The sequence below is a fragment of the Heteronotia binoei genome, chromosome 2 (assembly GCF_032191835.1).
Source record: "Heteronotia binoei isolate CCM8104 ecotype False Entrance Well chromosome 2, APGP_CSIRO_Hbin_v1, whole genome shotgun sequence".
Lineage (NCBI taxonomy): Eukaryota > Metazoa > Chordata > Lepidosauria > Squamata > Gekkonidae > Heteronotia > Heteronotia binoei.
Genome location: NC_083224.1, coordinates 65,244,551 through 65,268,260, shown reverse-complemented (window position 1 = coordinate 65,268,260; position 23,710 = coordinate 65,244,551). Strand labels below are relative to the sequence as shown.

Here is a 23,710-nt window from a genome sequence, read left to right as displayed (position 1 = left end):
CCTCCAGACTGCATGTTTGACACCCCTGCTCTATTCTCATCCTTTTGATAGGATTCTAGTAAGAGCAGCTCATATTAGGATCAGGAAAGTTTTTATCAATTGAAACTCATCATCCCAGGTTTTTAGGGGTAGATGCTGTACCTATAAGATTTCTGCCAATCACCATCTGGTGCAGTGAGTCTCTTTTCCTTAATCACAATCCACCCAACATCTTTCCAGCCTGTCAGTGCTCCTCCAGTTGGAGCAGTCATCTATGACAGAGAGTGCATGATTATTATTTTCATGGCTTGCTGAATACCCTGAAGAACAAGGTATAATTAAAATTTTATCAAACTCATTAGTAATTACATGTATGTCATGGTTAATCAGTTGCATAATTTTGTAATCATTGTTCATACAGTGGAGCGTAATTATTTTTCAGGCTTTGCTTGCTTCGTGCTTCCATCTCCTTTTCGCACAAACACCCTATAAAATTATCCTGTAAAGTAGCAATGTGTTGTTTCTTCCTTATCTTTATCTCCACAAATAGCATGTTCACACTGACAGCCCCCCCCCCCAATATTATAGCAGACTCAAGCATCGAAATGGTGATGAGTAATCATACCAGTTTCACACCATCAATTTTGTCTTATCTTTTGCCTATTTTTGGTTTATTTACCATTTTTAATGGTAAGAGCCACCTTTCTATCCAGATTGCAGAGCTCTTGGCAATAACAGGCTTGTCCTGCAGCTACTTTAATATATCCCCTCCATCAGGAAAGCACTTGACATGAGGGCTGCTTACTTAACCTAGCTCTGACTTGGTCCCTCTGTGAACACTTTGGAAACAAACTGCTTACAGCCAGTACACAAACTAAGAGATTGTTGCCTAACTTGTGTTGGGTCAATTTAGGGCAGCACATTCACTTTATGAAACGATGGAAAAACACTAGTGTTCAGTAGATAGGAGCAAGGGACTTCATTATTCTGTGGAGGTGAAAGGAAAAGTCCAGTAATGAACAAGGTGAAAAGATGGGCCAGGTATTCACCTAAGCTAGAATGTGATCTTCAGTAACAAGAGAGAAAAACTAGCCATCACCACAGGACTACTTCTGTTAAATTTGTTCTGCTGACGGGAAGTGAGCTTTCAGTGGTGCACTGAGCAGTGCATCCTATGTTAACTTTCTGAAGATGTTCCTTTGACTTAAAAAGCACATAGAGACAGAGCACAAAGTGTAATGAATGGATGCATTCACACACACTAGATAATGCACCTTGCAACAATAGTAAATCTTTACTATTCAAGAATGGCAAAATCCACTTCCAAACAATCACCATGTGGAAGCATCTGCTTTGCAAGGAATACGTTCATTCAGCTTCCATAGGACACAATGTTTCTCTGGAAAATAAGGATGCAGGTCTGACCATTCACTATCACTGCATGTTCCCTCATAGTTTTGCTTTTTTTAATGACTTTTGTGAGTTGTGTTCCCCCAAGCTGGCCATCTCTACATTAAAGCAGATCACTTTGGTTTATTCTGTACTCTTTGAAGCCTGAGATATAACAGCTACCACATTACTAGCTGGGCAGTTGAATAATGAGCATATCTCCTCTCCTTAGCTGTGGGTCTCTGCTGTGTACAAATTGAACTTTTTTATGGTCTCAGTTTGATCTCTCTGCCATTTTGTGATGGATTTGCTAAATTGTTCCTGCTGAATCTCTCTCTTGTTCGGCATGCACACAAGGCCAGGGAGAGAATTTAAATAGCAATATTTCAGATGCATCCATGGTTCTGATGGCTGCCTTGACAGAAATTGCTAGTCCTACTGTGAAATCCATAAGAAAGGACATTGTAATGGGTAAATAGGGTATGGGATGTCTGAAGGCTGTAAAATCATCCACAGTCATCAGCATAACCCTGCGTTTCAAAGTCCAAGACCCACTTTTCAGGCTGCTACTTAGGGAGGAGAATTTGTTTAGATGACTTACTATACATCAGGCATATGGAATGAAAGAAGGGGGTCTTTGTAAATCTTTACCTTTAGAGCCAGGAAATATTTAACACTCCCCACTCCCCAGAGCTGTCCTTAATTATTTCTCCTGTAGCATGCGTTTTTGTTATTTTTTTTCAAAGGCTTGCACACCACTGACTTACTTTGCAGATGTAAAGCAAATGTAACTGTGTTAGATTAATTTTAATTAAAGAAAATATCTTGCACAGTAGCTGCTAAAAAGGTCATTCAAAGTAATCTTGGAACTTTGAGGGCATTTGAGAAGAGTTTGAGGGCATTAATTTTTAAAGGTATTTTAATATTTTAGACAATTTGAATAGATTCCTTTTTTGCCTGTTCTGAAGTAAGTCTTGATTCTTCCATTGTCTTGGCTGTTGTGCTTGAATCCTGGATGCCTGTGGATATGTTGTGTGGTCTCCCTTATTGCCTCCTTTTGTATAACATATTCCTTGGGAGGACAGTATTGGACTATTTTGTACACACTGCAAATCTGCAATAAGGTGATATTCATATGTAAGGTAAATTAAATGGTTAGATGAAGCATCCTTTCTTACTGGATTAATTACAATATTGTGTCTTAGGGGGCCTTCCAAGCTTATGATTCTATTGGGTGCTATTTTTGAGACCCTGGAGAGCCACTGCCAGTCTGAGAAGACAATACTGACTTTGATGGACCAAGGGTCTGATTCAGTATAAGGCAGCTTCATATGTTCATATGTTCATATAAATGAAAGGCACTGGATTTAACTATTTGAAATGTAACTCTGTTGATTTTCAGAACAAAGCACTGACTGATTTCAGTGCCTGCTTAGTATATTTGATGAAATAGTACCTTGCCTGCAAAACATAATGCTAAAATTCATGTGCTAGTTTTTAAAATAAAGTGTTTCAAGACCTTTTTGCTTTTGTTGCAGTAGACAGATATGGCCACATTCTAACACATAAGAGCCTTTTGTCTTTCATTCATCTTTCCACTCTGCAACAATTTGTTATGTTTAGGAGCTTTCATAGGATTTTGCCCCCCTTCAAAAAAAGTTGTAGCTTTTGTCAGGGAGTTATGCCCATAATTCAAGTTCCAAAATTAACTGATTTCTAAAAACTATACCATTCCAAATGGAACTGGTTCACCTGCAGGGGCTTCTGTATTCTCCATGAATGTGCAAAGTCCATGAATGTGCAAAGGATGCACATACAGAATGGCTCTCCATTGAGATGAATAGAAAGCCCATTCATGCAAGAGCTCTATATGCTTTGGAGTACATATGAGACCCTGAATTAATGAGAATTATACCATAGACCAGCAGAGATCTGTCTGATTCATTCTGATTCATTTGCAGGTCACACGGTAGGTTTGGGAAAATCTACTTTCTTTGAAATGATCTGCATTGACATGGCCGGAATTGCAAGAATGGCACACCATGAGTTTTGTTCAAGTTCAAGAAGTGTCCTGCAACACTGGAAACAGGAGGACATCCTTGGCTTGGCACAGGATTGAATGCAACTGTCTTATAGGATGGCTATTCTGTATGGGCGCTTTATTGTTCTTCCTCTAGTACAACCGCCAAGGGAATGGTGCCATGGATTGCTCCCTCCTAGAACAGCACCAAGGATTACAGAAAGGGAAAGGCATGTTTGTCTGGGCAGAGATCATGGAAAATATCCTTTGGTTATGAAGACAGAATGTTGCATCTGTGACTAATTCAGTGTAGCCTCTGAGGTATTTAACATTGGTTGCTACTAAGTCTACAATAATGGGTCTTGATTGCATTGCAAGAACTTCCTTCTGCTCCACATTTTCCCTCCATATCATGGGTGTACCTGCAAGAAACATGCATTTCTTCCCCTTTTGCTCAATGAAATGTTGGAGTCATATAGAGTCTTTTGATGACTACAGAGGAAAAGCAGCTTTCCTTCCTTTTATTTTTCCTGTGTCTGTAGGCTGGCTATGATGATTGCTAAGAGAATCAAGATGTTGAGTGGGCGTTGCATTAGCTGTTTTAAAATAAAATTAGTGTTTTTAATGTATTTTCCCCAAATTATGATTGTGTTGTTTTCACAGCAAACAGGCTTTGAACTGGGATTCTGGAAACAGTGAACCAAAATCTGATCTGGTATAAAATGAGAGGAATTCCAAGGAAGACCATGCAGTTGCTGCAGTACTGATCCAGATATCAACTTCAAATTCTGCATCAGGAGTTTAGAAGGCTATACAATAAAGACAAAAAATTATGTCGCCTTGTTATGAATATCAGAGACCTGATGAGAGCAACTATTCATCGTGTGTTCTAATTTGGGGGGTGGGATGGGGTATTTGAGGAACAAGGAATGTTCTCTCATGATCTCCACCCCCCTTTCCCTTTGTATAGTAGTTACCATTAATTATGTTGATAGTCTTCTCTGTATTTTCATAGAATACAGGAATAACATTACTTCTGACATTCACAATAGAATTTGGACTTATTACAGCAGTTGAGGGAAAGAAAGTACATTTTTCTTGACTATATTGCATCTGGCACAGTCTGAATCTTAGTTGAAGGCCTGAGACCAGCTTGGTTACATTTAGCATTAGATACTTTATCTGGCAACTATAATGACTGCAGATCCCCAAATTGTTGCTTTCTGTAATCAAATTCCCAGACAATAAAATGTTAACTGACCTGTGTTAATCTCTCCAGCTAATAATTCTATTGCTTTTTCTTCTAATATCAGAAGAGGGAAAATCCCACTTCATTGGAGAGGTATAGAGAAATTTTGTATCTGTGGTGAGATTCATCTTAAATTTTGATGCACAGATAGAAATGCATTCTTCATAGCAGATGTAAAAAGAGGGGTTTTCTGTAGCCATGAGTAGTTGTTTTCATATGGACTGTTTGGAATCACTCCTAGTTATTTAATATTCACAACACTTCTATATGTTTATCTTACTATGGCTACATTGATTCATGAAGATTTTGTGGATGAGGATGAAAATTGTTGCATCTCGTGCCATTCCAAATATAACCCAAAGGGAACATTTGACATTGACTAAACTGGAAAAAGTTTTAGGAATACTCAGATAATGGAGAAGGCAAACAGAACTGCACCTTCAAAACTCTGCCCTGACCTGTTTTGCAGTGGCCTGGCCTCCATGCTGTGACTGTACAACCTGCTGGCTTTGTTAATCTAAACGTTTTTTGTAACAAACTATGTTATACCTGCTTCAGATGCGATGTAAATACCAGACTGTGAAATATTAAAGTTCATTTTAATCTCTGCAAAATGATTTGCTCATTTCAATTTGCTGAGGGACGGGTTCTTTGTGGTGGAATTAAATTCATATTTGATTTAGGCACTGTTCTTGATCAGAATGCCGTAGGAATAAGAGATGGTGTTCTGGATCAAATGCAATGCAAATTTGTATTAGATAATATTTGCAACTCTACTTTTTATTTGAGTCATAGTTTATTTGGGAATCTTTTTGTCCACAAATCCAGAGTTTAACTCCTTCTCTTATAAAAATTGTTTTTCAGTCCTCTTCCCTCTTTTTTCACCAGTTATTGATCTCATGATTCTTAATTTTTTTTAGAACCTTGTGAAAAACAATTTTTGAAAGGTCTAGTACATGCCGTTTAGCCCACAAGAGCCATTGGTGAATCACAATTTCATTTCCTTGATTCTTCCTCAGCAAGGCTTGTCCTTCACTCACTGCAGAGAACTCTCATTCCAAACTGAATGAATAAGCAGTAAAATGCCAAATGAGGTCGATGGGTGTAAGTGTAAATTGTAACTTCATATATACACTGATGGGGGTTAATTGTCAATGACTTGTCATAGGATTGGATCCTGTGGATCCATTCTACTGTACAGAGCAGCCTTCTTCTGTTGCAAAGATGTTACCGCCAGTGTATGGCTCTTCTGCTGGAGCAATGCTTCTTGTGCTGACAGTGGAACAGATCTCTAGGATCCAACCTCAAGAGAATATCTTGATTAAAATGATGTGTGGCAGCCATGAGAAATGCGTGTCTCCTTTATACCTTTATAGCAATCTATTGTGTGGATTTAGTTGATTACAATGTACAGTGCTATCTCCTCATCTTAAAAAATATACCACAATGCTAAAAGATATAGGCAAAGAGCAAAATGAATAAAGCGTTTGAGAACCTTTCCAATGAACCTGATTTGTAGTAGATGCAGGAAAGACAACAGAAATATACTTCACATAATGAATTTATAGAATTCATTGCCACAAGTTATAGTTAGATGGTTTGAAAAGTGGACTGTACACATTTATGGAAGTTTATCAATAGATATTAAAATTGTTCTCTGAATGGGAAATGTTCAGAGGCAATGTACCTCTGAACATCAGATGTGGAGAGTAACAGGTGGCTATTGCCTTCATGCTGTATTGTGGGTTTTCCAGAAGCATCTATTGGCTACTGGGGCAAGCAAAATTAGATTGACTTGTTGTCTGATCCAATGGAGGATATCTTTGCTTAACAATTGTAATTTTTAATAATAACTAATTTTGAGCTGATATATTCATTAGGATGTTTTGATGCTTTGTGTTTATAGTTAGCATCAAGAATAAGAGAGTTCACTGAGTAATTACATCTTATTACTTCCATGTAGCACTTTAAGGTAGAAAACATTTCCCAGCAGCTTTAAAAGGAACATGTTTTGATCACTGATCAGATTATTCTAGCAGCAGTGAGACAAATTAATGGATCTCTTTGCCTGGCTACTTTTCATTCCCGGCTTTTCCCTGGATTCTAGACAGTGGCCTATGTTCACTTTGTGGGAAAAGTGAGTCAATCTGCATATACTGAGATGCTTACATCTTACTGAAACACTTAGCTGTTTCCTGCATGACTTAGTAAAATATTCTAAAGGAATACGTCACACAAGATGCGTGTGATGTAGCTTTCCATGCCAATACAACTTGCTCCAAGGGAACAGGGAGATTGGTATTGGTATTTAAATTGTCATATGCCTGGCTCTCGTGGTACCTGAATTACACACATTATTGGAGTAGAACAAAGTTTGAGTCCAGTGGCACCTTTTAAGACCAACAAAGTTTTATTCAAGATATAAGTTTTTGTGTGCAAGCACACCTCCTCAGATACAGTCATCAGAACCTTCTTTACTGGAGTATAATTTTTTTGGGAGGGGTTATAGCTCAGTGGAAGAGCATCTGTTTTGTTTGCAGAAAGTCTCAAGTTCAAAACCCAGAATCTTGTGAAGAGGAGCAAGTAGTAGGTGATGTGGAAGACCTCTATTCATAGACTCTGGAGAGCTGCTGCCAGGCAGAATAGACAACACTTTGATAGACCAATGGTCTGATTCAGTATAAAGCAGCTGCATTTGAAAGTTGTGAGAAGAAGCAACCAGAAAGCTTTGGTAACAAACACTAATGGTAGTAAAGGGTGAGTGCTTGGTGCTGATTTCATTGGTTAGTTCTGTGAGCTTGAGGCTGAAAGCATCTATGTAATTGGTGAAGATGAAAATCTTCCAGGAGAGGGCAGCCTGTTAGAAATGATTGTGAGTCCATCAGAAATTTGAGAACCAACGCAGGCATCTAGAACCTTGCTCTAAAAATATGGTTTTGGAATTCATGCATTAATTTACTTTAGACAAAATGCAGGACAGAGCTAAGGGCTGTTTTAGAAAGTTAATGGAGAAAAGGGATATATAATGACCAGAGATGAGCAGAAGATGGAAAAGAATTGCCTTCTGGCAAAGAATGGGCTTGGAAAAGTTCTTGAATTTTTAATTTACACTTTGAACTCTGTGTTGCTCTAGTGTCTAAATAGATCTTCCCAGAAGAGCAATTAAATGGAATGACAGAGTCTTACTGCCTGATTTGAGGGGAAATTAAAGATGACACAGAGAGAATGAATGCCTGGTTACAGGCAACTGAACCCCCACCATAAATATTTCTTATAAAATAAGATGAACTATGAATATTAATTTTTGGTTTGTTCACTTATGGAATGGGGAATGGCATATGAAACAGGGAAATGCAAGGCATGTTAATTTCACTGACCTTTTCTTGTTGCTATTGAAAAGTTTAGCCCAAGATCTCAAAAACAATTGGATGTGATTTGAGAACAACCCTAAATAGGACTACTCAAAAATTCGATTTTCTTCAATGGTCCTTAATCCTAGGAAATTGTTTTTAGGCTTGCAGCTTTTGCTCAGTCTTGTATGAGTGTTAGAAGCAAATTAATTGCATATGTGTATAGTATTGTTACTATTTCCTTGTGTTCTCTACTTCCAAATAACCTTGAGCCAATTTGGTGTAGTGGTTAAGTGTGCAGACTCTTATCTCGGAGAACCAGGTTTGATTCCCCACTCCTCCACTTGCAGCTGCTGGGATGACCGTGGGTCAGCCATAGGTCTTGCAAAGCTATCCTAGAAAGGGCAGCTTCTGTGAGAACTCTCTCAGCCCCACCAACCTCACAGGGTGTCTGTTGTGGGGGAGGAAGGTAAAAGGACACTGTAATCCACTCTGAGATTCAGAGAGAAGGGCAGGATATAAATTCAATATCTTCATCTTCTTGTTTCCATGTCAAAGATAGTGACATTGGTAAAATACATGCTTTGCATAAAAAGATCTTAGTTACAATCCATGCCTGTTTGCAGTTAGAGCCCATACAGCATAGTGATTACGATATTGAACTAGGATAAATGTGGACTCAAATCATACTCAATTACAAAGCTCACTGGATGGCTTCTGGCCAGTCACTCTCCCTTAGTCTAGACTACTTCACAGGATGGTTGTGAAGATAAAATGGATATACTGTATACACCAATCCTGTTGTAGACCTGCCTTTGATCTATCTGGAGGTTTTCTGGATCCTAGTCCAATGCTTTAACCACCACAAAATCTTAGTTTCTATTGTAAATAACATGAGGGTCTGGAGATAACCTGGGCCAAGATATTTCAGTTCCTTTCATTTTGGCCTTGAAACTGCCATGATATTATTTATTTATTTTATTTGATTTGATTTATATCTCACCCTCCCCACCGAGGCAGGCTCAGGGCGGCTCACAACATAAAACTTCACAGTAATAAAACAATACATCCTATAAAATAGTACATTTGATAACATTATACATTCAGTAATTAAAAACAGCATTTCATTTCATTTGATACTAAGATCTAAGTATTGTATCATTCCATCCTGAAGCTGGTGGCTCAGTTTTTACTTTCCTAGCTTTGTTTTCTAATGAGTTATGCCTGCCACAAATGGATAGACAGATGGACATGTGGATCATTTTAGTAGGGGAGGGACAGTGGCTCAGTGGTAGAGCATCTGCTGGGTAAGCAGGAGGTCCCAGGTTCAATCCCCGACATCTCCAACTAAAAAGGGTCCAGGCAGATAGGCATGAAAAAACCTCAGTTTGAGACCCTGAAGAGCCACTTCCAGTCTGATTAGACAATACTGACTTTGATGGACCAAGGGTTTACAAGGTAATGCATGGGATGGAGAAAGAAGAGAAAGAAGTACTTTTCTCCCTTTCACAATACAAGAACTCATGGGCATTCAATGAAATTGCTGAGCAGACAGGTTAAAATGGATAAAAGGAAGTACTTCTTCACCCAAAGGTGATTAACATGTGGAATTCACTGCCACAGGAGGTGGTGGTGGCCACAAGCATAGCCACCTTCAAGAGGGGGTTAGATAAAAATATGGAGCAGAGGTCCATCAGTGGCTATTAGCCACAGTGTGTATATGTTTGTGTGTGTGTGTGTATATATATATCTATAATTTTTTTGGGCCACTGTGTGACACAGAGTGTTGGACTGGATGGGCCATTGGCCTGATCTAACATGACTTCTCTTATGTTCTAAGGGTCTGATTCAGTATAAGGCAGCTTTGTATGTTCATAGTTGATCCTTCCCTTCCTGTCTGATGATTTCAAAGGCTTCTCTGAAGGCACATACAGTGAGACATCTTTCGGCCAGGGACAGCGCTAGTCTGACCCGGAGCAATCAACCTAAGTATAACGACTTTTATTCGAATATTTAAAGCCCTCATCAGAATCCTATACTCTACATTAATGACTGTAATTGGTCTCCAGTTCGTGATCAATGTAGTGTCACAATTGTATAGTTTCCGTTATATATAAATGACATAAGGCCTTGTAAAAAACTCTTGCCCACAGCTTGTTGTGTTCACATAGTATTATATAATTTAACCAATAAAGGAGCAAATAAACCTTTAAAGTGTCTGTAAAAACCATAAGATAATCCATCTGGGCCTGGCATGGACGAGCGCTTACCAATTGCAAGCACCTGAATGACTTCCTTGGTATTAAAGGGAGCAGACAGAAATGCCAGATCTTCTTGACTCTATTCTGGCCTCAATCCTTTGGGAAGAGACAGATACTCGTCAAGTTGTTGACTTTCTCTGGCCTCATTTTGATGTAGATAGAAGGAACTGTAGTATTGTGAAATAAGCCTTAAAGCCTCCTGGATAGATGTAACCAGTTCCTGTTCTTCACTTGTCCTCAGCGCTGTCAACCATTGGGTTGTATTTGTCACTCTGTCTTTCTGCCATTCACCCCGGAGGAACACTTGGCTCACTGATCTAGCAAAGGTCATTAATCATCTTTGGTTCTGAAGACCCATTTGATAATTGTATACAGTCTGTTGATGCCTGTCCAATCAACTCATGTCAATTTCTAAGCTTTTATCTCTCTTCTACTGTGAGGCTAAAATGCCTTGAATAGCCTGATGATATTCTCATAACTCAACTGAAGAATTCACCCTCTTGCCCTGAATGCATATCTCTTTAATGGCCAGTTTCAGTTTGTCCCACCAAACAACCAAATCTTCCACATGTTTCAACCAAAGAAAATAATCCATCACCTGTGACACTCCACTAACAAAAAATCTCTGAAGATCCTTATCCTGCAGACACCAACGAGGAACTGGCAGCAGCTTGTGTGGATTAACATGAAAGGAAGTAACCATAATAACGTGGTCAGAGCAGATTTAAAAAATTCATTTCACCTTAGAGGGAGGCAAAGAGACATGACTCCATATCCTATCTATCCTACTCTCAGATGATAGTAAGTCATTTTACTCTTAGATAAAGGGCTATATTTGGATTGATAAAAATCCTACGATGGACTGGAAGAAAGTCCAATTCCATTGCAATAGTCAAAGCAACATCTGTAAGGTTTAACTGCTCCTTCAACAGGTTTTTGAAAGACTTCTCCTTTACAGTAAGGGAACACAAATTAAAAGAATGCCTGTCTTCCAATTTTGACCACATATTAAAATTTCCCCCTATTAGTAAAGCTTTTCTGGTCACAACATAATCCCTTAAAACTTGCCATATCCCTTTCCTCTGTTCCACATCAACAGGAGCATACAAGGTGATGTACCACCTCCCCCTCAAAATCCCTTGTATGTCATCTTTGTTCAATTTCAGACAAACACATCCCCAACTCAGTATTGAGATTTTTTATTCTACCTCTAATCTCAATTTTTAAAATATATTTCTTTTAAAAAAATTCCCTTCTTGAGTGGATAGAGAAAGCTTGTGTGTGTCCACCATTGAATAAAAGTCTTCCTGTAATTTATCTGATTCCTTTCTTTCTAGATATTTTTATCTGGCATCTGCTACCAGCTCATCATCCCCCAGCACTGCACACATCCTCTTCCATATCACTGCATCAATAAGAAATTCCCCCCACGCATACACCCACCGATTCTGAATCTATTTTACTCCCTTTTCTTTTTCCCCTCCCCTTTTGCAGGAGGATAATCTTGGCCAGACACAGAAGAACAGGTAGTTACCCCCAGGGGTGGAATTCTAGCAGGAACTCCTTTGCATATTAGGCCACACCTCCCTGATGTAACCAATTCTCTAAGAACTTACAAAAAAAAGCCTTGTAAGCTCTTGGAGGATTGGCTACATCAGGAGTGTGTGGCGTAATATGCAAAGGAGCTCCTGCTAGAATTCCACCCTTGGTTATCCCAATATTCATTGCCTCATTCTCTTTCTCTTTTTCTGTCCCTTCTCCTTCATCTTCACCTTCCTCATCACTGTCAGATCCTATCTGTGAAGAGTTGTCCACTTCCATCTCCATTCCCTCTCCCTGATCTCTCAGAACATCGAATCTATTTCCTGGCTGTTTTGGAGACTGTGTTTGCGACCTTTGAGGCTGATAAATACTTTCAGTTACTACCCCTTTTGGTTCCCTGGATTTCTTTTTAACTACCTGTGTCCAGTCCTGTTTGTTAACTTCCCTGTGTTCTCTCCCTGCTGATGGCATTCCCATGCCACCAACCCCAATGCTTGCCCCATATCCCATACCAGCTGCTGTCCCAGTCTCTCCCTCCTCCTCGCATAAGTTGGCCAGATGGGGATGGGAAAGAACCAGTTCCTTTTTGGATTTCAGATATGCCCGATTTGAATAAGCACTTGGGCACAAAAGGTGAGTGTGACCTCTGACCCCACATAAGTTGCAGAAAATCCCCTTCCCACATGAAGTGGAGAGATGGCCCTTCTCTCCACAATTTGAACATAAAGGAGATGTGCAATTTTGCCTAATGTGATCATAGGCACCACACTGGAAGAAGGCTGGAGGCTGGCCACTATATCCAGTAATCCCCCAGTTTGCTCCCAGAAAGAAGTACTTAGGCAAATGATTAAGCCTACTATGAATATCCCTCTGCAGGGCTATGATGGCTTTAAGCTCAGCGACCCCCCCCCCCCCAATATACTGTCCTCATCCAGTTTCTTGGTTGGAGACATCAGAGCATTACATTAAATGCTTAGCTACAATTCTATATCTTCAACAGGAACACTGGTAGCTCTGAAGGCTACCGTAAGAACCCTAGCCTCCCCCCTCCCAAACAAGGGAATTATGTCAAATTCTTTCAAGGGATCTTTAGTCACCTTAGTCAAAATTGGATTCTTCCCCACATTCTTAAAAAAAAATTTCTGCCAATATATGATCATCCAATTGTTGTTCAAATTCATAACCTACAGTTCTTCACGGTATCTCCCCTGTCCCTTCCCACTCCATCTTAGGTTTTGTAGCGATGGTGGAACCCTCTTTGCTCCCAGCCTCCCGGGAATCAACCATCCATGCATAGGATAGAGTAGTATGAGGATGGACAACATCCCTTTGAGTACCATGACTAGCCATAACACTGGGTCCTCATTCATCTCACTATGCACAGAAGCTATGCACAGAAGCACTGCTATGTTTTCCTCTATTTACAGATTGACTTCCCAGAGAAACATGAGAAGGAGCCAGCATAGAATTTTCTGTGGGATCCGAAAAGGCAGGTAATATGAAAGTACAATCTCTTTCTCAATATTTCCCTTCCCCTTTTTATCTTCTCCCTGTGCCAGTGCTTCACTCTTTAAACTTTTATTAGACTAATGAATGCTGTGTCTTACTAACAGGCTGATCTATCTAACTATCTTTGGGCACAACTGTTTCATCATACTATCCCCTGGAGTCTCTCAACTCCTGTTTCATCTATCTGTAGAAGACCGTCCACACTGTAGCAGAGCTGATTCAGTCCTTGGATGCATAGGGAGCACTGGAAAGACAGGGGAACGTTCCAAGTCCATGTCCATAGTCTTTTTCAAACTGCTAGCAGGATTTCTGTTCAGTCTCTCCTTTCCCCCTTTTCCAGTCCCCGTTGATGTCATAACATGCAGATGGGATATCTTTCATTGAACTGTAGAGTATCACAAAGAACCTTTGCACAGTAGGGTGTTCCAGAACCATCTAACAAAACTTCCCCCATACCCCTCCCTTGTCTTGTCCCTTTCTCTTGTCCCTGAACACCATCCAAACCATTTCCACCCTCATCTCCCTTTTCCTCCTCTGATTCTAAACTTTCAATTCCAGAAATATCTCCCCTGCTATTTTTTTTAGCCATTAACTCCTTCTCCTTTTTTAGCCATTAACTCCACGCTTACTGCTAATGTGTCCTAAGTTCAGAAAACTTAATATCCTGGGAAGGCTCACTAACATGAACATATAATATTCTATCAGAAGACTGAATATTGACATCTTTTAAAATACTCTGCTGACCACCCCCAGCAATCGTAATGTCTGTAGTACACTGTGATGCAATAGCTATAGCAGAATAATTGGTAGAATTAATACAGGAATCCTCACTGGTTTTGTGGGGAATCTGTGAGACAGATTCCCCCTGCTGCAGTTCAGAGGCCCATCACAATACCATGGCATTGGCTCTGTCGCCTGAAGTCACTCTTCATATTTTGAATTCTGGTCTTCATAGTGTGAACCGCTTCGGCATAGCATTGGACCCAATTGGCTTTGGAAACAGGTGTTTTAGAAGAATTCATGGTAGCACAATCCCAAGCAGTATACTTCTCCCCAGCTGCCACATTAATAGCTTTTAAAAGACTCAGAAAGCCTGTGTTAGATAACCATAAACATCAGAAGATGTGTGGTTTCCTACCAAATTATCTGTCTGTCAATAATCTTTAAAGACAGAGACCTAGCATAAATAGCATATATTCTGGATCTTATTCTTCATCAGTCTTTCTGGTATCAGTGAAAAATATAAAAAGTGTCCATTTAGCCTTGTTCAACATCTCTTGAACAACTTCTTTTGTCCCCTGTGATCATATTCACATCCAGTAAGGAAAGGTGAAACAATAAGAATCCCCAGAGTTTTACGAAGTCCAGTTTATGAAAAACAGGAGGGTTCAGTAAGAACATAAGAGAAGCCATGTTGGATCAGGCCAATGGCCCATCCAGTCCAACACTCTGTGTCACACAGTGGCCAAAAAACCAGGTGCCATTAGGAGGTCCATCAGTGGGACCAGGACACTAGAAGTCCTCCCGTTGCTCCTCCAGCACCAAGAACACAGAGCATCACTTGCCCCAGACAGAGAGTTCCAACAATACGCTGTGGCTAATAGCCACTGATGGACCTCTGCTCATATGTTTATCCAATCCCCTCTTGAAGCTTGCTATGCTTATAGCCACCAACACCTCTTGTGGCAGTGAATTCCAAGTGTTAATCACTTTTTGTGTGAAGAAGTACTTTTTGAAAATTCGTTCTAACCTGACTGTTCAGCAATTTCATTGAGTGTCCATGAGTTCTTGTATTGTGAGAAAGGGAGAAAAGTACTTCTTTCTCTGCTTTCTCCATCCCATGCATAATCTTGTAAACCTCTATCATGTCACCACTCAGTCAACGTTTCTCCAAGCTAAAGAGCCCCAAGCGTTTGAACCTTCCTTCATATGGAAAGTGTGCCAACCCTTTAATCATTCTAGTGGCTTTTTTTAAATTGCAGTCACACACTGTCTCAACATTTTCAGTGAGTTATCTACCACGACCCCAAGATCTCTCTCTTGGTCATTCTCCTCCAGTTAACACCCCATCAACTTGTGTGTATAGTTAGAATTTTTGACCCTAATGTGCATTACTTTGCACTTGGCCACGTTGAACTTCATTTGCCATGTTGATGCCTACTCACCCAGCCTCAACAGATCCCTTTGGAGTGCCTCACAATCCTCTCTGGTTCTCACCACCCTGAACAATTTAGAGTCATCCACAAACTTAGCCACTTCACTGCTTACTCCCAATTCCAAATCATTAATGAACAAAAAACATCAGACTCAGTACTGAGCCCTGTGGCACCCCACTGATTACCACCCTCCACTGCAAAAATTGCCCATTTATACTCACTCTGTTTCCTATGAATTAGCTAGTTTTTGATCCACAAGAGGTCTTGTCCTTTTACTCCATGACTCTTGAGCTTAGTTAGGAGCCTTTGATGAGGAACTATTTCAAAAGCTTTTTGGAAGTCAAGGTAAACAACATCTATTAGGTCCCCTTTGTCCACATGTTTGTTAAAAAACTCTAACAGGTTAGTGAGACAAGATCTTCCCTTACAGAACCCATGCTGAGTCTTCCTCAACAATTTTTGTTCATCAATGTACCTACTAATTCTCTCTTTAATAATGATCTCCACCAGGGTTCATTTTGTAGAAAAATAGGTAGTGGAGCTCATCCAGGGATTGTTATGCAGCTGCATTACTATTCAATGGGCAAGGTGGGAAGGAGGAGGGGGAACCCTCAGAAACGTTCAGGAGCTGTGCTCCTGTGAGCTCCTGCTAAATTCAAGACCTGGTCTCCACTAACTTTTCTGGTATTGAAGTCAGACTGACTGACCTGTAATTTCCCAGATCTCCTTTGGAACCCTTTTAAAAGATGTATTTGTATTTGTAAACCATCTTTCAATGAAACATTCCTAACAGACTCCCATTCCTCCAATAATCTAAACTCTTTCCCCCCAGAAAACCTTTTTGGGGTACCCAGAGTGGAAGGGCCTGATTTAGACAGTGACAAGATTCCAGTAAAGAAAGTATTATAAATCTCTGGACTTAATGGGAGCATCTTTGAACCTTCTGATTCTTGCCCATGCTTAGAACAGGTGAAGTCAGGATGTTTGATGAGAGTTCCCTCTCTCTTCCTTCTCTTAGAAGGTGGTGGTCACCCAGGAGACTCTTCACCTGACACAAAAACACCCATAGGATGCTGCATCTGATAGGAAAATGCCCCCGTATCTTGATTATTAGGTTCTGAGATTGGAACCTGTTGAACACTATCATGTGTTGGAATGTTATCAGCAGACAAACGGCTTGGCATCTGTGACTGTCCCTGATTATTTGCTGCTGCAGCCATAGCAAACAGGTCTATAGGCCCTTCCCTTAAAGCCATCCCAGTCAATTGTTTTTGCACTTTATCTAACATATGAGTCTTTGGTGTGCACTATGTTTCTAACATCTTTTTCTATTTCATTAAAGCACCATGAACATTCACATCTGTGTTACCTAGCAACAAGCCTTGCATTTCTTACAATTTCTGCTGTACTTGCAGACTTTCCTTAAGTTCCTTATCAAACTGTTGTTGATAGAATATTAAATCAGACTCAGAAAAATCTTCCTTAACTACTATTTTGTCATGATCATTTTCCTTTTGCAGCCAAGAAAATGCTTGGGAGGAAAAGGTCTGACAAGCCACTGCCTTAGAAGACAATTCACTTTGCCATCCTTTTCTAACAAAAATATGTCTGGTTTTCCAAACCCACATTTGCAAAAACTTGAGGAGCCTCTTTCATTTTTTTTAAGGACCTCTTTCCTTTTGTGTGATACACTTAAAATATGTGCACCAGCATTCTGTTCATCAGCCACAAACTTTTGACTTTCAACAGGTTCCGTTAATGGATACAAGATCCCAGACTGCAAAGACATAGGCTGCAAGGATATGGACATGGGATGCAAAGACCTGAGTTGCACAGGCATAGGCTGCCCTGTCACGGTTTGCAAAACCATAGGCAGCAAAGACTGCCCTGGTAAGGTTTGCAATGATAAAGGCTGTAAAGCTGTTGATTGTACAGATGTAGTCTGTAACCCTTCTACAATAATCTTCTGTTTCAAAGCTTGTCTAATATTTGCAGCAGAAGCTTTCAATGAAGCTTCCAACCGAACACGCCCGCCAACAAACTGAGTGCCTTCCTTAAAAGTATATATTTGTTCTTTCTTTTCCATAAACATATCCATTTGTTCTTTCTCTCTCCCTACCTTGTCTTGTAACAGCACGGCTCCTGCAATTAATGGACCTGATAAGCTCTGGCATTCAGAGGCAATAGGTAAAGTCTTGACTCCCCACAAAGGAAGAAAATGGCTGACTGCCTTGCTGTCCAGGATCTGATTTCCTGAGCCCAGGGACTTCTGAAGAAAAAGAATGGGTCTGTAAAGAGGATTCCAAAGGTCTTTCAAAAGTACAGCTGTAATGTACTGAGTCGCGAGATGAAGGCAACATGCTTTATTCGGTGGTACATTACAAGAGAGAGAGCACGCGGGCCGGGTCCCGCTTATATACATTACCCGGAACAGCCCCCTCAACTGACCAGACCAATCCTGGCCAGTCAAACTTCCCGCTGTAGATCTTGATGGGCGGGGCGTCTGGTGAGCCACATCCGGGGACCCGTAGGTCGCCTTTAGCAGCGATCGCCATGCGGTACACAGCTTATGTTCAATACATAACACTCCTCCCCCCTTAGCTCAGGACACATAATCCCGCAAGTAAGTGGGGGCTGTGCGCTCCCGGGTTGACTTCCTCGGGTTCACTAGTGGAGTCAGAGCGGCTTCTGGTGCTGCTGGAGCCACGTCTGCTGTGGCAGACGGGGCGGCGGCTTCCCCGCGTGGGAGAACCCCCGGCCTAAGGTTGCCGGGGCCTTGCTGCTTGTCTGGTGTCCCTACTCTTGGGGGGTCACTCCCGCTTTGGGGTGGCTCAACCGCCCGATCGGCCTGAGCAGTCAGTGGGGCCGGGCTGGCTCTCTGCGTAGGCACAGCCGTGGGTTCCCCCTCACTCTGTATTGCAGCCGGCTCTTCCGGTAAGGTGCGGCAGCGCATTTGGTCAACGTGCGTCCGCAGTATACTGCCTCCCTCCGTTGATACGTCATAGTGGCGGGACCCTATTACTCGTAGCACCCGGCCTGCTACCCACTCGGGGCCGCTGGCATAGTTTCTCACGTACACCAGATCCCCTGGGAAGAATCCCCTGGCCGCTTCTCTGATCTCGAGGGAACTGCGGATGTCGGTGGCCCGGTCGGGGTGTAGCCGATCTAACCGTGTGATTAGCTTCCATCCCATTAACAGCTCGGCTAGGCTGACCCCAATGACTGGGTTGAGGGTTATCCTATTATTGAATAGGAAGGCGGCTAGGCGGTGGTCCCAATCCCCCAATCCCCCTGCACTATACGGCCCAGGGCTTCTTTAGTGGTGCACACCATCCGCTCTGCTTGGCTGTTGGTGGCCGGATGGAATGGGGCGGACCGTGTGTGATGAATTAGGTATCTCTGCAAGAACTCTCGGAATTCCCGGGAGGTGAAGGCCATCCTATTATCCGAGACGATCGTGTCTGGAATCCCGTGCGTGCTCAGGGCCTTGCGCAGCACCCGGATCGCTGCTGTTGAGGTCGAAGCTACCGGGATAACCTCTAACCACTTGGTGTACGCATCCACCAGGATGAAGAAGATTTGGCCCTGAAAGGGGCCCACGAATTCGATGTGTAACCTAGACCACGGCTTCCTGTGTGCTTCCCAGCATTGAGTGGGGGCGCTGGGCAGTTCGGGTCGGGACTCCTGGCAAGCTTTGCACCTCCAGACCCACCCCTCTAATTCTTCATCCATCCCCAGCCACCACACATAGCTGTGTGCTAAGGCCTTCATCCGTACAATCCCTGGATGTGTTTCATGAAGGGCCTCTAGCACTTGTCTTCGCAGCGGGGGGGGGGGAACCACCACCCTGCTCCCCCATAAAAGACATCCCTTGTGGGTGGATAGTTCTTCCTTGTGTGTTGTGTATGCCCTGAACTCTTCGCCCTGTTTTCCCTCTGGCCATCCCCTTACCACCCAGCCGAGAATGCGCGCGAGAATTCTGTCATGCCCCGTGGCTTTCGCTGCCTCCACTGCATGTAGGGGTCTCTCTGGTAGCGTTTCGATGAGCATCACATGGTGGGCTGGGGCCGGGTCGGGGTCTATGGTGGGCAGTGGCAGGCGACTGAGATCATCTGTGTGTCCCATCGCCTTGCCCGGCCGGTGGACCAGGGCATAGGTGTAGGAACTGAGAAACTGATTCCACCGCAAAACACGCTGTGATAGAATCTGTGGCGTTTGGCGGTCCGGGGCAAGGAGACCCAGGAGCGGTTTGTGGTCCGTGGCTATGGTAAAACGTCTCCCATACAGGTAGTCGTTAAACTTTTTCACCCCTGCCACGATCGCTAAGGCCTCTTTATCTATCTGGGCATAGTTTTGCTCCGCTGGCGTCAGGGTCCTTGAGTAGTAGGCTACCGGGACCTCCCTCCTGTCTGGGAGTTGGTGAACCAGGACGGCGCCCACCCCGTACGGTGACACGTCGCATGCTAAGATCACCGGAAGGCTCTCATCGAAATGGAGGAGCACATTGTTAGATACGAGCAGCCCTTTGACCACCTGGAAAGCGGCGTCCTACTTCTTTCCCCAGACCCACGTGGCATTTTTGCCTAGGAATCTGTGGAGGGGTTCAGCTATGGCAGCTTTGTGGGGCAGGAATGAATGGTAAAAATTTAATAACCCCAAGAAGCTTTGTAGCCCCGCCTTGCTCTTGGGGGTGGGAGCTTCCACTATGGCCTTAGTTTTGTCCAGTGTCGGGTGGATCCCCACTGCGTCTACCGCAAACCCTAAGAACTCTACCCTTGGTACCCCAAGGGAACACTTTTCTCGTTTGACTTTCAGACCGGCCTCTTGGAAATGGTGGAGTACTTCTCGCAGCCGGTTGCTAAACTCCGCATCCGGTGCGGCGATCAAAACGTCGTCGAAAAACGGTTGTACCCCAGGGATCCCTTTGAGGAGGGAATCCATCAGGCTCTGAAAAGCCCCCGGGGCCACGCTCACCCCAAACTGCAACTGTCGTACCTTAAACGCCCCCCTGTGGGTTACTATGGTCTGTGCTTCTGCTGTCGCGGCGTCCACGGGCAGCTGCTGGTATGCCTGGGCCAAGTCTAGTTTCCCAAAGATTTTGGACGCCGCTAACACTGCCAGAACGTGGCTGATTACTGGTACGGGGTAGGGGTTATCTTGTAGTGCCTTGTTAATGGTGCACTTATAATCGGCGCATATGCGCACCTCCCCATTCGGCTTCACCAGGGTAACTATAGGGGTCTCCCATGAGGCATAGGCAACGGGTTCCAGCACTCCCTGGGCTGTAAGGCGGTCTAGCTCTGCTTCGATTTTCGGCTTCAGAGAGAACGGAACCCACCTGGCCTTCAGCCTCATGGGTCGCACGTGGGGATCGAGGGGTAAGGATATGGGAGGGCCCTTATAGCACCCCAGACCCCCATCAAACACCTCTGGGAACTCCCGGCACATGTTTTCGAATCCCCGCATCCCCAGCTGCTGCACCCCCATGATCTTTATTCCCAGAGGCCTGAACCAGGCCAGGCCCAACAAGGTGGTGAGCTGCCGTTTAACCACCAGTATGTCGAGTTTATCCCTAAACCCGTTATACTCCACCCCCACCGTTGCCCATCCCAGGACCTGAACGGGGTTTTTTTGGAAGTCCCGTAGCATGAAGCATGCCGGTCGTAGTCTGGGCCGGCCACGTGGGCACAGCTTCCTCAAGAATTCCTCAGATATTATGGAGATGGAGGAACCCGAGTCAAGTTCCATCAGGCAGGGTTTACCCTCGATCCTGACCGAGACTTTTACCTTTTGCGGGGTATCGTCGGGCAAGTTCATTACCTGCACGCTGGTCGAGGCGGTCGAGTAGTCCCCGGTCGATTCCTGGTGGGAGGACTGGTGGCGGCGGGTGGCCTTGGCCCGGCACGCCCTCGCAAGGTGGCTCATCTTGCCGCAGCTCCTGCAGACCACGTTGCGGTAGGGGCAGTCCCGTCGCTCGTGTTTGTCTCCGCAGCTGGCGCACTTGGTGGCGATTGGTCTCTCGGCCGCTCGGGGCCGCTGGGTCGCTCGGGGGCTCATCCCTGTTTGGCGGCGTAGCTGGAGTACCTCTTCTTCACCTGGTTGGCTGGGGCCCATCTCTTCCTGATGGACGGCTTCGGCCCTTGCGTTGGGGAAGGTTTTCGTGGTCCGATCGAATGAAACGGCCTCATTGAAAGCGTTCTGGAGGGTGAGCTCTTCCCTCGCGAAGAGCTTTTGTTGCAATCTTTCGTCCCTCAGGCCCCAGGCGAAACGGTCCCTCAGGGCCTCCTCCAGCTTATCGAAGCTACAGTTGCCCGCAATTTGGCGGAGAGCAGCCAGGTAGTCCGCTGCCGTCTCTCCCGCCTCGTGGTCCCTCTTGTGGAAGAGGAACCGGCGAGCGATGAGTGAGGGTTGGGGCAAGAAGTGCCTGGTGAGGAGTCTGACGATCTCCTCATACGTCTTCTCCGTGATCCTCACGGGGGCCGAGAGACCCTTGGCGATCTCGAACGTGGCCTCTCCGCAGACGCTCAGGAGGACGTCTCTCTTTAAGCTATCCTCCATTATCCTGTTCGCTCGAAGGTAGCACGCGACCCGCTCCATGTAGGTCTCCCACCTCTCCAGAGTAGCGGGGTTGAATTCTTCGAGACGGCCCGTGGTTCCACTCTGGTTAGCCATGGTGGCTGCGGCGGCAGGCGAGTCGGTCTACAACCGATTTGCCTTCATCGTCTCCGTCCATATCCGCAAAGCCCCTTTGGATTGGGCTGGCTAGGATTCCACCTTTGTCGCCACTGTAATGTACTGAGTTGCGAGACGAGTTGAAGGCAACATGCTTTATTCAGTGGTACATTACAAGAGAGAGAGCACGTGGGCCGGGTCCCACTTATATACATTACCCGGAACAGCCCCCTCGACTGACCAGACCAATCCTGGCCAGTCAAACTTCCTGCTGTAGATCTTGATGGGCGGGGCGTCTGGCGAGCCACATCCGGGAACCCGTAGGTCGCCTTTAGCAGCGATTGCCATGTGGTACACAGCTTATATAACAACAGCCTTCTGCTCCTTACCCTCTCCTCCAAAAACAAAATGTTTTGAGATTGTTAAGGGATTTTCCAAGTCTCCAACATTCTGCAAGCAGGCAGCAGAAAAACCAGACATCTCCCTCACTTCTACTGTGCACTGAAGAGTAGGTCTGGTGGCCATTTTGTCTACTTCTTTTGTCTACTACAGCTCACACATTTTTGTCTTAGCTCAGGAAGGTTGACCCCAGGGTACACTAATTTATGCAGTAGCTCACAACTTTAATGCCAGTAGGTTACAAGGTAGAATTTTTGCTCACAAGACTCTGCAGCTTAGAGGGAACATTGCTTATAAGCCCAGTATTCTCAGCCCCAAGAGGTATACAACCAGCAATGGACAAAAATGAACCATATTTGGTTATCCTGCACATTAGATCTTGGAAACTTTTCAGCTTTGTTATGTCTTGCATTTCAGTCCTGAAGTTACAACACAGCGAACGCTACAGAGGCAACCAGTGGAAGCCCACTGGTCCCTGGATGTAGCTCGCTAATACGCTCCACCAATCAAGATCTGTGGCGGGAAGTTTAACTGGCCAGGATTGGACCTGGCCAGATGGAGGGTTGTTCTGGGGTATGTATATAATTGGGACCCGGCCCGCGTTTCCTTGCCTTGTGATGTACTTGCCAATAAAGCATGTTACCTTCAACACGTCTCGTCACTCAGTACATTACAGTGGTGACGAGGATGGGATTTTAGCCAGGTAACTTCCCAAGCGGGACTTCACTGACCTGGCCGGAGACGAGGAAGGCACGCAGTCTAAGGAGACTGAAGCGCCTGCCGCCACCATGGCTAACCCGAGTGGGACGACGGGCCACCTTGCAGAGTTCGACCCTGCCAACCCTGATAGGTGGGAGACCTACACGGAGCGGGTCGACTGCTACCTACGAGCGAACATGCTTACGGATGACAGCCGTAAGAGAGATGTGCTCCTGAGTGTCTGTGAGGAGGTTACATTCAAGATCGCAAAGTGTCTCTCGGCCCCTGCAAAGATCATGGAGAAAACGTACAAGGAGATGGTCAGACTCCTGACCGGGCACTTCTTGCCCCAGCCATCCATCATCGCCCGCCGATTTCTCTTCCACAAGAGGGATCAAGGGGCAGGAGAGATGGCCGCAGTCTACCTGGCCGCCCTCCGCCAACTTGCGGGGAACTGCAGCTTTGACAAGCTGGATGAATCCCTG

General features: G+C 44.1%; 1 protein-coding gene across 1 annotated transcript in view; it reads left to right on the top strand.

Moving 5' to 3' along the window:
* Positions 1 to 5,251, top strand: part of TAFA3 (TAFA chemokine like family member 3) — a 188,541-nt gene extending 183,290 nt beyond the window's left edge. Inside the window, exon 6 of the mRNA XM_060231216.1 lies at positions 3,330 to 5,251. Coding sequence (XP_060087199.1) covers positions 3,330 to 3,341 — 12 coding nt within the window. The 3' untranslated portion in view covers positions 3,342 to 5,251. The remainder of the gene's footprint in view (positions 1 to 3,329) is intronic.
* The last annotated feature ends 18,459 nt before the right edge of the window (positions 5,252 to 23,710 follow it).